The 15,498-nt window shown below is 35.6% G+C and overlaps 1 protein-coding gene across 1 annotated transcript in view; it reads right to left on the reverse strand.

The window, feature by feature from the left end:
- Window positions 1–15,498, reverse strand: part of CDH12 (cadherin 12) — a 417,439-nt gene that overhangs the window by 49,966 nt on the left and 351,975 nt on the right. The window contains exon 7 of the mRNA XM_005422574.3: window positions 1,346–1,533. Within this exon, the coding sequence (XP_005422631.1) occupies window positions 1,346–1,533 (188 nt within the window). The remainder of the gene's footprint in view (window positions 1–1,345; window positions 1,534–15,498) is intronic.

The following is a 15,498-nucleotide window of genomic DNA, read 5'->3' on the forward strand; positions in this document are numbered from 1 at the left end:
AGCCTGACAGCTCCAGATGGACCTATTTTTGAGTCATCTGCATGGAGGGAAAAAGGTGACCAGAGGGGCTTTTAAAAATGAAACTAAGCCTACAAATTCCCACAGAACACTCAAACCTTTAGTCAGAAAAGAAGGGGGGTGTTAAGAGGTCAAAGAGTTTGTTGACAAATTACTTCCTGTGAGTATAGTGGCTTCTATTTTATGTCATTAAAACTAGTAGAAGAATCAGTGACTTGACATCATCTTGTTCTTTAATGCATCCATGGATAATTTACTATTTCCCAGGTCAGGAGGTTGAAGCCAGGACTTCCATTATTAGAATGGATATAATGCAAGTATAGATCAATGGTCAGAGCCAAGGAAAGTTAAGCACCAGCATTCTAAATTTTCTTAGAATTAAAGCTTCATTTTTCCTAAAGCTTATCTTAATATACATGTCCAGAACTCTTTCCTTCCCAGACCCTTGTAAAGTCTTAGGCTAATAATTTGGGTTTTTTTACAAAATTTACACCTACAAGTCTGAGCTGTCTATAAAACATAACTGTGCCTTCCAAAATGAGCAGTGGTTCAGATTTCTTTCTACTGAACAAGTTGATCATTGGTGTATATGTAAATACCTGGGCTCAGAAAATAATAACTGGTTAACATGTGAAACTCCCTGTGTCGATTTCTCCTACTGAGTGGTTTAACCACTAAATTTTAAATGAAAAGTGCCCTTCCCATCTTTGAAATTCATGAATTCAGTAATCGTGAATTTATGCAACATCAGTGACTGAGATATAATGTGTTTTCCTGCATGAGTACCTTATAACCAGCTACTTGGAACACTATCACAAAATTGGAAGTAGAACATGGCTATTTGCCATTTGGGACTCTTCTACCATGAATAAAAACTGTGTTCACCTTAGTACTTTACAATATTCATTATCAAAATAGCAAACACAGAGTCAAAATTTTCAAAATAAAGTGCTTGTAAGTAAAAATTAATTACAATTTATCTAACATATCTTTCATTCCATGCTCTGAACTAAAATGTTTTTTGCATGGTTTTAGGTAGAAGCCTTCTCAAACAAGAGAAATTATACTTTCTAGGCAGAGATTAGAATTACTTCCTCACCATGACATTATTTATGAAACATCACACCTAATTGTATGTGAAATGAAAGACTAAACTGCAATGCCTTTTAAAATGAAGATCACAACTGTGGATTCAAATAGAGATATAAACTACTTACATAGCACTGCTACTGTGAGCTACTTATGACATAAAATTGCAAAACATTTCATTCCCTTACCTGGTTTACCACTTGAATCATAGGCACATCCACCCATTGGTGCCACATACCTTTTTCAGTTTAATGACTCCTTCCTGGGTGTACTCATCTGTCGTGATGTCAAACAAGTTTCCTCCATCTCCTGGAACTATGTTGTACTCAATTTCTGCATTTTTCCCAAAATCAGGGTCCACAGCTCTGATCCGTCCAATAGCAGAACCAACGTGAGAGGTCTCAGGTACTTTTAAATGGAAGATACCTGTGACAAAGTGGTAGACAGTCATTCTTGGGATTTCTTGGTAATTAAAACAGGTATTTCTGATTAAAATCATGGAGCCTGGGCAAAATAAAAAGACCTAAATAATCCAATTAAAATTAGGACATGAAAACAACAAAGGTTTTGAAAAATATATTTCTGTTTTATCTATTGACTACCCCAAGATTCCAGATTTTTTCCATTGCAACTGTAAAGGCATTAGCATCTATATCTCTTGAGATATCTATCTATATTTCTATCTCTAATTTTTCACATGTGATTGACTCTCTTGAATTAAATTGTACTTATAGACAGTAGTACAATTAGATAGTACATGTTTTTAAACACTTTCCTCCTTCTGTTTCGTTTTTTTTTGGTTTTAATTTGATTTTGATTGTTTTTGTTTTGTGTTGGTTTTTTTTTTTTTTCAGAAAATATATTTATGATTTTCACATTGATTGAAAGGAAGAATTCAGTGGAAAAAGTTTTCACCCACTTCTTTAAAATTCAGTGCTATAAATAAATGTACGACTGCTTTTGGAAGAAGATATAGAGTATTGTTCAGGCATTAACCACCAGAGGGTGCTCTTACGAAAATTTCAGAGCTAAACAATTTTTAGCTTAGAACGCTTTTGCTTTCAGATTATTTACTACAAGCTATAATAAAAAAAATGAAAACAAACCACAAAAAAAATTACACACTTTTTAAAATAAGTATTGCTGCTGACAAATAAGGAGAAAATGGTTTTATTCAGGTGAACAACCGTGTTGGAAAATGCTAGACATAATAGAGCTAAATGTAAAAGTCCGAAGTGCTTTGAGGCAGCCTTGATTTTAGCAACAGCAGTAGCAGCAGGCCTGGGCTTGTAACATGGTGCCCTGACCTGTTTCACTGCTCCTGAAGTGTTGGTATTCCCTGTTTAGCTGCACCTCTCGCTGGAATTTGTGAAGAGACGACTGCTCACTTTGAAAATATAAAAAGGTTTATTAAACCTTAATAAAAAAAACAATGAAGGACTACATCAGGAAAAAAATGCAGCGCTGGGAACTGCCCCTTGTGCATACCACGCATCTGGTTCATCTTCAAGATGGATGCTCAGTCCCCTGGAGGTTGCATCCAGGGTTGCAGCCCTGGCACCTCCCAAAGTCTGTCAGTCAGCTCTTCTTTGCCAAGATTGCTTTCTTGTACCTTGATTGGAGATCAGGTGTTGCCATGCCATACCCCCTAACTACCAAGCGTTTCCATTCCCAGCTGCCCCAGGTGAAGGACACGCGCACACCTTCTTTTTACCTGTCCTAGACAGCCCAGGCTGTCTGATGGCAACAATACAGGGGGGAAAAGGGATCTATGGGGAGAACAGAGGACATCTAAACTACAACAACATAACTATACATCACTAAAGCTTTTATTAATATTCACAAAATAGTTATCTTTTAACTGCAAGAACCAATCATCTCGTTATCCATCTGTAACAAGTTGTTACTTTGCTCAGCTGCCAGTGAGCGCCTCCATGATCAGTGTTTACAGTGGGCAGGCAGAGCTCACCTTTCTTCACGTAGCAGTCTCTACTGTCAAAACTGCTGGCTACATTTGGAACTGGATGAGCCCAGGATGTTTGATTCACTTCATCCTGTCTCTCAACAAAGCTAGCCCCATCATTTTATTTCCCTCGGTCCATTTTGTTTTCCTGGGTCAGTGTTCCGCAGCCCTCACGGAGCTGCCCCTTAATGAAACATCGGCAGTGGCCCACTTGGTTCTGCTACATGTGACATGTAGGAGGAAATTTGCACCTCTTTTTCAACAGCATAGCAGGGCAGGCAGCTGTGACTCTTGGGAGGCACATTAGGGGGATGTCTCAGATTTCCACCCAGTTGTGGTTCAGCCACACATCACAAAATGAGGCTTAGAAATGCTGTCTATTATGTTAACAGCAGGATAGATGACTTTCACATTCAGCCTCTGAATTAAACGGCAGACAATGTTCCCTGTTGTTACCTCCTTACAATGCACGCTGTGTCAGCTTTTCAGCTTCACAATATTTTCAGGTGAGGAACATAATGACATTAGCACTGCTGGATTAGGAGCAGGCTTACTGTTTTGTGAGCTAGTCATTTGAGCTATGATACTTCTATAATTGTCTGTTTGATTGCCTCTGAAAAAATCTCTTCTGTTTACTTCCCTGCTCTGGCCAGCAGTATGCAAAGTATACCAGAAGGCAAAATTTGCCTTTTTTCTTAGAGGAAATCCCCATGAGTAAAGTCAGCTTGTGCCAGAATTTACTTCTGGACATCACAATGTATAGGTTTGTACTACACATTGACTGAGCTACTAAAGACTGAGTAATTATCATTTCACTACTTTTCTTTCCAAGGGAACTTAATGAAGGAAGCTCTACCTCTTAGTGTTCTCTAATAGCAGGAAAGGATTATTATGACACAAAATGGTGTCATGACAAGATAGTCTCAGCTATTTCTCAGATGTACTTCAGTGATTCTGGCTAAAGAATAAAATTTTGGCATGCTATTCATGATACAATCAGAAATCCTCCTATTATTTAAAGTCATTTACAAACACGTGTATTACTGGGTCCCTGCTATGCAAATTATGAAGAAAGACCAAAAAGGCCTTTATCTACACCTGAATCTTGTATTAAGTTTCCACAACACAGTCCTAGCCCTGATGTCCCAGTCTTTTACAGGCACTTATATTGGATAACAGAAATCATTGCTGCAGCCATTGCTATTTACAGCCACAATTTTAGCGAAAATGAAATATAATATCATATGATCACAGATTTTTCCATCTTTGACAACTTGACCTATTTTTAATGATCTGAAGATCACCCAGATTCATTAAAACAAACATTTCCCTGTAAAATATTGCACCTGGCTGAAAAGCATATGGGACTTAGATGGAGTCTAAGAAAGACTAAATTACTAATTTCTCATTGTTTAGGTTTTTATCAGTTATTTTCAATGACTTGGCATTTCATCATTTCCAGAAATTCAACAGCAATAAAGATGGGGTCATCCAGACTAATTTGAAACTCTGAAACAGTCGTCAACCTTGCAAGAGTCATATCTCTGAAGACGTTGTATGTGATTACAGTGTCATTGTCCTCCTGTGATATCTTCACAGCACATGGAAGCTGTTAACTGTCCTACTGTGACGACTTACTTTCGGAATAAAATAAATGAAAATGAATCATGTATATTTCTGCCATCTTGCAGAAAAACTTCAAGAAAATGTGTTATATAGCATGAAACCCTCATTCTCTTCCTCCCCAACCTCAAATAATAGAATACTAGAACCACTAAATATGTTGAGCTGGAAGAGACCCAACAGAAGCACTCGCTGCAACTCCTGACCCTGCACAGGACTCCCTGAGAGCCACACCATATGCCTGAGAGTGTGATCCAAATGCTTTTTGAACTCAGAAAGGCTCAGTCTTTGTAGGGAGGACATTTGAAATGATCAGTATATGCTATACATCAAATGAGATAGAAAGACAGTTTTGTAGATTTTTATTTTTCTGTTTCCAGCAGACATCTTGCTGTGGACTTGCTGTGACAGTTTAGCATTATTCATTTTTTATTGTCCATTTTGCCTGTATACACTACTACCTCCATTTGCTATAGAGATATATTGAAACAGGCCTGAGTAATAGCCTTTTAGTCCCAAAGGTCCTGAAAATCTTGTTCTCATCAGCTTCCAGGAATGATGGAACAAGCACTTCAGACAAACTTATGCAGCAGCTGGTTACGCTGCTCAAACAGTTCTGTCAAATTTTGTTGATGTGACTTCTCTGCCAACAAAAATCTTTCTTCTACTTGCATAAATCTCTTTCAGATGTGTTTTCTAAGTTTGCTCCTGTCTTTTGGGATGTACCAAAGGAGAAAGCCCTGATTTTCCTCATACTGCAGTACAAAAGTGGACTCTGAAACTAGCTCCCCAGTTTGCTGATTTTAGTGACATACATTGCATGTAAGTCAGGATATTTTCATGTATAGGAAAGCTGGTAGCAATAAAAATTGCTTTATTGCTTGGTTAGGACTTTTTCTTTCATGTTGAGTGGCATCAGTGAGGATGATAAAAAGAAATGAGTGATGATGCTGTTGAAGCTTGTAAGCTGAAATAACTGACAGGGCTAATTGCTTAGTCCCAAAATCATTCAGGAAAATGAGGAAGAGGTTAGCTAACAACTCATACATGCTGCCTCTGAGTTTCTAAAACAAAGATGGTTCCAAAGCACACAGTGGGAAGAATTCAGAGCTGAGTAAGTGACAGGTAATCAGTCATATTGACTGAAATGCAGCACGCATTTACAGTTCCTCTGACGTGATCAGATTAGTTTTAGTTTTTAAGGCTCAAAAGCTGTTCTGGGGTTTGATTTTTACTTACGAAGATGTTAGGTGCTTTTTTATTTGTTTTTTACTAAAAAAGAGGGTTTTTTGTTGTTGTTTCTCCACACTTGAAGTTTACACCATCATTTACCAGAAAGCTTCTCAGGTTTGATAGGAATAGTACATAAAAACCATTATTACTTCTTATCAGCAAAACAAACATTAAGAAGTAACCCATATTGGCATCCAAGGACTTAAGCTAAATGCATAATGGACTTCAATCAAGCAGCTATAAATGATATTCAAATGTTTTTTTCCTAATCTGTCACCATACTTGTACTGTGCAAGATTACCCTCTCCAGATTTTTCTTTGTCTGTACTTCTTTCAGCTTTCTGGCAGTTGCCAAAGTATTGCATTGCCGTGGACCACAATAGCATGATTCTTAAAGGCAAAAACAACGAAGTAAAATAATTTATCTCTCTTTCTTCTAAATATTTAATATTTCTTCAGGAGAAAAACAAAACAAAACATCAAAACAAACAAAATAGAAAAACAAACAAAACAACAAAACAAAATAAACAAAACCAACCAAACAAAAACCAAACAAACATACAGACAGACAAAAAAACAAAAACAAAAACAAAAACAAAAACAAAACAACCCCACAACCACAAAAAAACCCAACAACACAAAAACCAAACAACAAAACCCAAACCCACCAGATAATGTATTGTAATATTCTTTTTAAATTAAATTACCAAGGCATTTTAATTTTTATCCTGATCCAGCTTGCAAAGACACTGATTTATGTCTGTTTAGGAAGAATCATAAGGCATCAGTTCATATTTTCTCAATGGTGTTTTAACTACTGTATAATAGACAAAATAAAGTATAATGTAAATATATAAGCATACACTCAATATCTTAAGCCTGCTACATCAACAACAGATAATCAGCCTAATAAATAGCAGCATCTGATGCATATGCTCCTAAAACTAGGGAGATGTGAATTTAGCACAGCAATGAGATTCATTCATTCCTTTCCTGGATGTGGCTATGTGCCCTGCAGAGGGGCTGGGACATTGTGTGGGGAAAAAAAGCCAGGCTGTGTCACTGTGTGCCTGATGCAGGTCACGCATGATCTGGGATGGGCTTGTAAAACTTCAGTTATGGAAAGGATCCTTCCAGTCTTTAACCCACTTCTCTGAGTAAGGGTTTATGGCCTCATTAGATATAACATAACCATGCTTAAAAATTTCTGGTTCTCTTCTGTGGATTCCAAAGTCCACACCTAGAAAAATGCACCACCCCATGCTGCAGAGATTGTGGATGTTCAAGGGTCACCAGTACTTCAAGGGAAAATAAGCAGAAACAAAGACTATTTTGAGTTTGATCCTACCCTGGTTTAGGATTATCCACATGATGGAGCTTCCCCAGAGCTGGCAGATCCTGAACCAGCCCTATCTGGCTCCTGAGCCAACCCTCTATCACCCCCTGAGGTGAGTTAGCAGCCTGCGTTTTTGAAGCTGTCCTCCTTCCACCTTCCCAAAGGAAAAATATTTTAATTATAGTGGCATAATTTTTATATACTGAAATATTCAGTATAATCATTTGCCTTTTTTTTCCTACTGATAAGGTGTTATTGTCATATAGCTTTCTAAAAATAGACCTACCCACTCCAGAGAATAATTCCACAGACATGAACATCCTCCTTGTTGGAGCAAGGGTTCAGGAAATGGGAAATTCCAGTTAATTTTTATTATCTCAAGATACTCAAGCCCACAGCTTTTGCCTTCAAAGTGTGCTGGTTTTTGCATAAAGAATACTTCTTTTTCCAACAGAGAGTACTCTATTTAACAACATAATGTAGAAATAATTATACAAGCAGTTGTTATGAGCCATGCACATTTATATGTGTGTCCTAATACTGAGGCAAGGATAACTTAATCTTCTTTGAAGATCTTAAAATCATTGCATGGTAGCATAGTTTTACCAAGAGGGGAAGAAAATACTAGGTTCTGTAAATTCTTCAAGTTTATAAAGAGTTTATTCTAGACAATATGGAGTTTCCATGTTCCAGCAGGCTGAGGAGAACTAATCAAGTTTCTGAGTAATTGCTTTAATCCTGATGCTATTGTTGTATACAAAAGATGCCACCTTTATCACTTCCTCTTTTTGTGAAAAATTCGACTTTGCCAATGCATTCACATGTTAGTGTAGCTTTCTGTAACTCTGAAGGCTTATGTGGAAAACCAGTTCCACATGTTTCAGTTTCATTATTTATCATAACCAATGAAGAATTGTTGTGCTCATATCCAGTCTACTAATTAGAAATTACTACCAAACAAAATAATCCAATGAGAGAAATAATTTTTGGAGGGTATAGTCTAAAAGCTTGAATCAATTATTTTGTATGTAAATTATATAGTAGTTATAAAGAATTATCAAGGTGTAGCATGTCTTATAGATAGAAAAAAGTTTTCAGGAGGAGATGTCTTTTCTTTATCAGAATTCCAGGCAGCATGTAATTGGCATTTATCAGGTAGGTTGGTTGGTAATATTCCAGTGATCACACTGTCACCATGAAGTAAATCAATACGCTTGTTCCCTCTATAAAATTTAAATTGAAGGATACATGTGAAACATTAACATGATAAAAAGTACATTTTCAAGAATGGGACATAGAGTTTGTAATGCTCTGCTTAACATCCCTGCTTCTTAAATATCTTGCTGGAGCCTTTTCATATTGTCTTTATCACTCTTGCACAAGATATAATAACACAATTTTTACTACAATTCATTCACTCTTAAGAATATGGTCAAACCATTTACTTTAGGATCTAAGCCAGGTGCTCTAAATCATCTGTATTGGAAGAATAATTTTTCTCTCCATTGACTAAGGAAATTAGGTTTTATTCTTAAGTCCTCCAAGGCAAACCTCAGTTGTATACCTAAAATCACCTAAACAAAGCATGTTCAACATCTGTATTACTCATAAAACTCCTTGTGAAGACTTGATTTTTACGCATTCATTAAGTACATTTAATGCAATTTTTTTCCCAGAACTCCATATTACTTTTCTTCCCCATGAGGGCACAGGATAGGGCCAAAAATTATTACTTCTAAAGATGAAATTGTGAAATCATCATGTACATGTTTATAATAGTTTCTTATACTTTGTTTCAAGTTTTGGTTTACTCTCTGCAGTTTCCTTAATTGCTTGTGATTTAGCATGTGCTATAGATAGGAAAATAGTGATATAATGGGATAGCAATTGCATATTTTGCATTTGTCTTCTCATACTTTTATAGCAAGTACGCTCAGCTTATCACAAGTGATGCTTATGTTTTACAATTTAAGTGTTTTAAGTAAGTTCTCCTTATAAATACTGCTCATGAGTGCTTAATTACAGGTCTTTCTCTTGTGAGCACTAGACAATCACATTTACAAATTCAACAAATTTTCCATAGAAGACACCAAGAATAAAATAATTGTCATGAATTCAAGACAAAACTTAAAAAATATACTCTAGAATATTTCTGTTATTTTCTTTTTATTTTACAGCTTTCTCTCTGCAAATATACTGAAGGCATATTTTGGATTCATAGAAGACAGTTACAAACTGCTTGGTTTCTTCAGCTCAGCTCCTACTGCTGTCATTAGGAACGTGTGGATTGTTGCAAGCACTTGGGCATCCCATTTAATGCTTTTACAAGGAGTGGCGGAACACTGCTGAAATTCTGCATACAACTGCAGTTCTTAGATATTTTTGAAAATCATGAGCTTAAACTGTTGTGATTATAATTAGATAATTACATATGGTCTGTTTCACTTTATGTTGCCCTGTAGTCTCTAAAGTTTCAGAAAGTAAGCTCTCCACGGTTGGAAGCAGAAAGGATATGTTGATTTCTTACTTAGATGGAAGACCTCAGGGAAAAAGGCAGATGCTGCCAGAGCTGATAGTGACACAGCACGTGGCACAGTTGTCAGTGAGTCACTTTGGAACCAATTCTCAAGGCATTGCAAGGCAACCCCATGCTGTTAAATCTGTAGCCTTAGCTACTTTTTAATATCAGAGTAGGCGGAGATGCATGGGGCTTTCAAGACATACCAAGGTTACTGAGAGTAATTTAATGCATCCAGTCTAAATACTCTCTGTGTTTTGAATGAATAATTTCTTCATCACTCCCCACAGAAAACACATTGTAGTGGAATGAATGACATGATTCCTGCCAAAGGTTGTTGCATTTCTATGAACTGTATCTATTTGTACCTTCTGTACATAAGGTAGCAGATGTAAAACACCATTATTAATGATAATAATCTACTATGATGATAATTATAGTGTTTAAAACAATTTACCTAATCTTTCTGTTAATGATCAATTACTGCTTAGAGGTGATGACAGGAGGGAAATGAATTAACAACAGAATGTTAGGACAAATAGATTATATTTAACATCTAATCACTATTGTACTCATTTGTATTTCTTGAACTATTGTTTACAGCGCAATCAAAGCATTGCATTTCAGCCAGTGAGAAATTACCTATATTTTTCATTGGCTATGCAATAGTTTAAACAGCTATATTTGGGCTTATGTTCTGCTTTGGAGCTAAGGGTTCAGTCTCTCTCAGTTTATACCTTCAAACAGGTTTTTTGTTTCATTCAATGTGTACTCCAAACAGTCCTCAGATAACCTTTGCTACTTATGCATTCTTGAGAAAGTTAAAAAACAATATAAGTGCGGCAGACAAAGAATTTGCCAAACACTTAGTGTTTTGAGAATCTGTGGTAATTGAATATCTCCCCCTCCAGTTTATTTCTCAGTTTTCTTCCAATTAGTATGCTTTGGCTGGGAATTCAGTTATTCAGTCTGAATAAAATGAGTCACTCTTCAAGATGCTTTATGATTAAGAACATGCAACAGTGACAGCTACAAAAAAAAAAAGAAGAAGTTTCCAGGGAGTTTTTACTAAGGTTACATGCTCCTTGCGGGGAAAACCAGCTCTTACTAAAAGTGCATGAAGAATTCAGATATGGAAAGAAATAAGAAAAAAATTCTAAAAAAGTTGGTGTAAGTGTAAACAGAAATTTTTATAGAGGCTAAATTTTAACTCCTTTAGGTTGGGCACACACAAATAATGATAGAAGGCTACTTAAATGTGGGGTACTGTGCCCCAAGAGGGCTTCATAGCCTGGATTACAAAGCATAGGCTCAAAACAGTTACAAATATATAAAGAAATTTTATGTACCAACCATGTTCTATAGCCCAGAAGCCAGCCAATATAAATGGCCTAATTCCATGTTATTAAATTCTTTCACCCACACCAAAATAGGTCAATTTTATGGAAAATGACTGCAGAAAATAGTTCCTGACCTGTACTAATTTCTCCAAATGCCCTGAATTTCTCTGAAAAATCTTTACTTGGTGTTGGTCAAAACTGTGCCCTGGACTGTTCTAAGACTAACAGTACAGACAACATAAAACTTCAGGAACTTTCCCAGATATTCTCATGCCCTTCTTTTGCTTTGAAAAGCAAAATGTAATAAGCCATTGTATATCTTCTTTTATTCTATGTAAAAACGCCCATAATTTCACTAATTAAATGGTGGTAAATGGAAAAGAAAAATACAGAGGCTTTTTTATGGCTACCTGTCAAATGTGTAACTCAAGTATGTGAAATAGAAACAGCAGACAAGGGTCACCAAGCTGTGTGACAGGGTAGTGGCCTAAACAAGTGAGATAAAAATATAAAGAGTTTATCTGGAATGGTGAAGACTCATGATTTCATAATAGCAAAATATGTAGAAACGCAGAGCTGGGAGTGACTCAGCAAAGTATAAATCCTTTTTGCAGTGCTACCATTGGGAAAGAAAAAAACAAACAAAAAACCAACTACTTCTGGAGTTGAAGGAGGAGATGGCCACAATCTAGTTATATGATGAAAATTAGATCAAGGAGTAATATGTGTCTCTCACACAGGAGAGTGGAGACAAGAGTGCATGTTGAAAATAAGGATATACAGGATGAGGAGGAAAGAGAGGCCATAGGAGGATGAAACAGGTGAGAAAAAAAAATGCAAATAGTACAGAGGTGTGAGACTTGGAAGGAACCTGGAATAAAGAGGAGCTACCTTTGGTTCTCCTCTGTAAGAGCCCTGTGCAAATACTGGTTGGCTGGTATTTTTTATTGTACTGATTTGACTATAGTTTTACTGATGCTAAAGCAGTAGTGAGTCAAAGGTATTGCAATCCAAAATGGTTGCTGTTTTCCTGATTGGCTTGCAATTGCATGAGCCCATTTCTGGAGCCTTTGCATCCCTACCTTCCATCACTGTTTGAAATGGTTAGTTAGTACATACTTAATTCAAAATGAAGTTTTAGTTTACTCAAAACTCACAGGTAAGTGAAAAACAGACTTCCATAAGATTTTCTGATGTTAAACAATATAAGCTTGGTTAACAGGATCAAGCTGGTGTTTTTTTTTTTTCCTTTTATGTCTTATGGCATAGACATTAAAAAATTAAAGACGGAGTAAATCAGGATTTGACCTTCCCTCCTCTTCTGATTCAAAGCAGGTTCTGGCTCAGTCTCACAACTAATCTCTGCCTGCAGGCTAGTCTGCAATGAATCTGTCCACCTGTCCTATGCAGGTATCTCCCAATTGGTACAACATAAGTAATTAGTTGCTGGAACTGAATTAGGGCATCTTGTCTGCCAGGCAAATTCTTTAATCAATGAAAGATGGACTCATTTTCATTCTGAGATGCAAGTGCTGTATATAAAGCACAACTTTTAACAGAAATACTGAGATAAGCCATGTTTCCATATCTAAATTACAGAGAGTAGAACAATTTCCCAGAAACTCATGCAGACTTGTTAAAATGTTTAATTAGGCAGATCTGAACCTTAATCCTGAGTAAATTTTCTAGCTGAAGAAAAGTAACTAAGTTTTCTAGTTCTAAATTGTCCAAGAAGGATGGAATAAATCTCCCTTACTTATTTTTAAATCAAATCTATGCTTTCATTATCTAAATTTTTTAGATTAATGAACAGAATAATTTGTTAATCATATGATCTTTTTCTATAGATTTCTAAAGCATTACTGTGTTTGATTTGTGTTGCATTCTTCTGAAATCTTTAAAAGTAGATACCATTGTCTCTCATATGCAACTCATCCAAAGCAATGGATTAAAACATTTTCCTTTCTATCTCTTGTGGACCGGAAGACTTCTTCCTTGCACTCTGCTTCTGAACCAGTTTTTCAATGTAATCTGAGCTAGACTTGTTCAAAGTCACTTGAATGTAATCAGCCACATTTAATTTACCGAGTTAAAAAGTGACCAGGTTTAACGTAGTAAAACTTGGGACAATTAATGCATGTGCAATTTCTGTGATGTACTAAGCTTCCAATAACATATAAATAAGTAACTATGATAAGAATTTTCAATGTGAAAAGTGTGTATGCATACGTACATATAGACAGGCTATTTCTGGTTCAGCACTTGGTTGTTCTTTTTAAATATTTCTACAGATTGTAGTATTTGACAGTAAGCCTGTTAAAATAAACTACAAACCAATAAATAATAACAGAAAAAAAAGATGCAATCTAAAGGGTAATAATAATATGCAAAGCCTATTCCTAATATATAATACATACTATGTCTATATAATAGGTCATCCAGTTAATAGATCATTCAAGTGCCATGCCAAGGTTAAATAACTAAGAGAATAAAGGGCTAGTTTGTGTTTGAAATGGTCCTCTTCACTTACACTGAAATTCCTGGAATTGCATAAATGAAAGGTGTTTTTCTGTTTCTTTCTAAATTGTCTATTTTATGAACTTTATTCGCTAAGATTATTGCTTCCTCTGCTGTCGCCAGCAGAGGATTTAATATATTCTATAGAATACACTGTACTGGCCACTGATGAAATCCAAATCCAATTACCTGCAAACTCCTACAGTATGGACTGATGTGCAAAGTTGTAGGAATGATCCTTCAACCTTGCTTTATTTTAGGTGTCACCACCAGAAAGATGAATAGTTATGTTTCTGTTTCCAAATATGTTAGCATTTCTGGAAATTTGCCATGTTCTTTTATGCAAACTATCTTGATGTATTTCACTGAGTTGCTTTTGGAAAGACCAATGACAGCAGAAAAATGGCCCTTGTGATGTCTAGGCCTTGCTCTACAGCTGTCTGAATATTTTAAATGTGGTTGCAAACCCACCCTGAGATAACGGTTTCTGACCATCAGATATGTATTTTTTTTAAAGCAAAGACATGCGCTAGACAAAATTCAAATATTGGTTCAAACCTTAATTAATTTCTCTTCTATTAGAAAAAGCTTTTAAAAATTCTCTCACAAAATTGACTTCTGTTAGCTGTAAATGATGTGATAAAATATAACTTTATCTAAATATTTCTTTTGAGTTCAGAAAAGCAAATTTGGGAGGTGACAGATTAAAAAATACACACCCTAAAAAGAAACCAAACTTATTACAGATTTCATAATACACTTGAAATATTGTATTTGCTAATATCAGAATAAATAGTGTATAAATTTTAAAATTCAACTGCATTTTTTTAATGTCAGGGCCTTATTCTCTAAAAGAATATTTATGTCATATTAAAATAAAAATATATACTATTCCTTTGACTAAAATGATTCTCTGGGCTTTTAGCGCTTAGCATATAAGAGTTTATATCTCTAAATTGTTTTCACACTCACTCTGTCAGCAGTGAACAAAAGAAAGAGAGTGGGAAACTGAAGCATAATAAACTTACAAAGTATGAATCCACCACTTCACTTAATTAGTTTGATTCCATAAAGCATAATTTATAGCAACTTATTATGCAGCTTTTTGTCATTTAAATGTTGAAGTAAATATAACACATCCATTTTTTCTTGAAGCCTATTTTAAGAATTGGAAACAAGCCACTACTGTCCTGGCAGCTTGCTCAGACTGGTCCTCTGCTTGATGAGTTAAGGGTTAGCCCATTAGCTTTCAGGAATTATGTGCTTAAATATGTTTTTACTTAGCCAACTATCATGTACATAAGTAGCTGAGAGAGAAAAGCCATCAGTTCCCATGTGGACCAGGATGCATTCTTACACATATACAGCTTTTGTCCACTCCTCTCTGCTCAAGGCACTGCTGTGTTATACCAATTTTGTTTCAATTACTCAAACATTTTGTTATGATAGGAAAAGTACTTACCTTTTCAGTCATTGCCTTATTTTTTTCCTCTTGTTTTGGTAAAAATAAAACTTTGATATGAAATATTTATTTTAATATTTATAAAAAAGGCCTATCTTTAACAATAAAAAATGCGTAGCAATGCAGAAAGCTGCTGTACTAATGAAGAGCCAGGGAAGAAAGAGAATACTTCTGGAAATAAATTTTTACTAATAAAATCATTTAGATTATTTTTTTCTACTAGTTTTAAAGAAAATATCATTTTCTTGAAGTGTCAGTTTTCTGAAATGTGGGCCAACAGATACCTGCAGGTTAAACAACTCTGACAGAAATCTATGTTTAGAGGTTTCCTCTGTGTTACACTCCTCATTACTTGGAGACATGCAAGGTGGGAGTTCCCCACTGAATATGTTCAAAAGC

The sequence above is a fragment of the Geospiza fortis genome, unplaced genomic scaffold (genome assembly GCF_000277835.1).
Source record: "Geospiza fortis unplaced genomic scaffold, GeoFor_1.0 scaffold281, whole genome shotgun sequence".
Taxonomy (NCBI): domain Eukaryota; kingdom Metazoa; phylum Chordata; class Aves; order Passeriformes; family Thraupidae; genus Geospiza; species Geospiza fortis.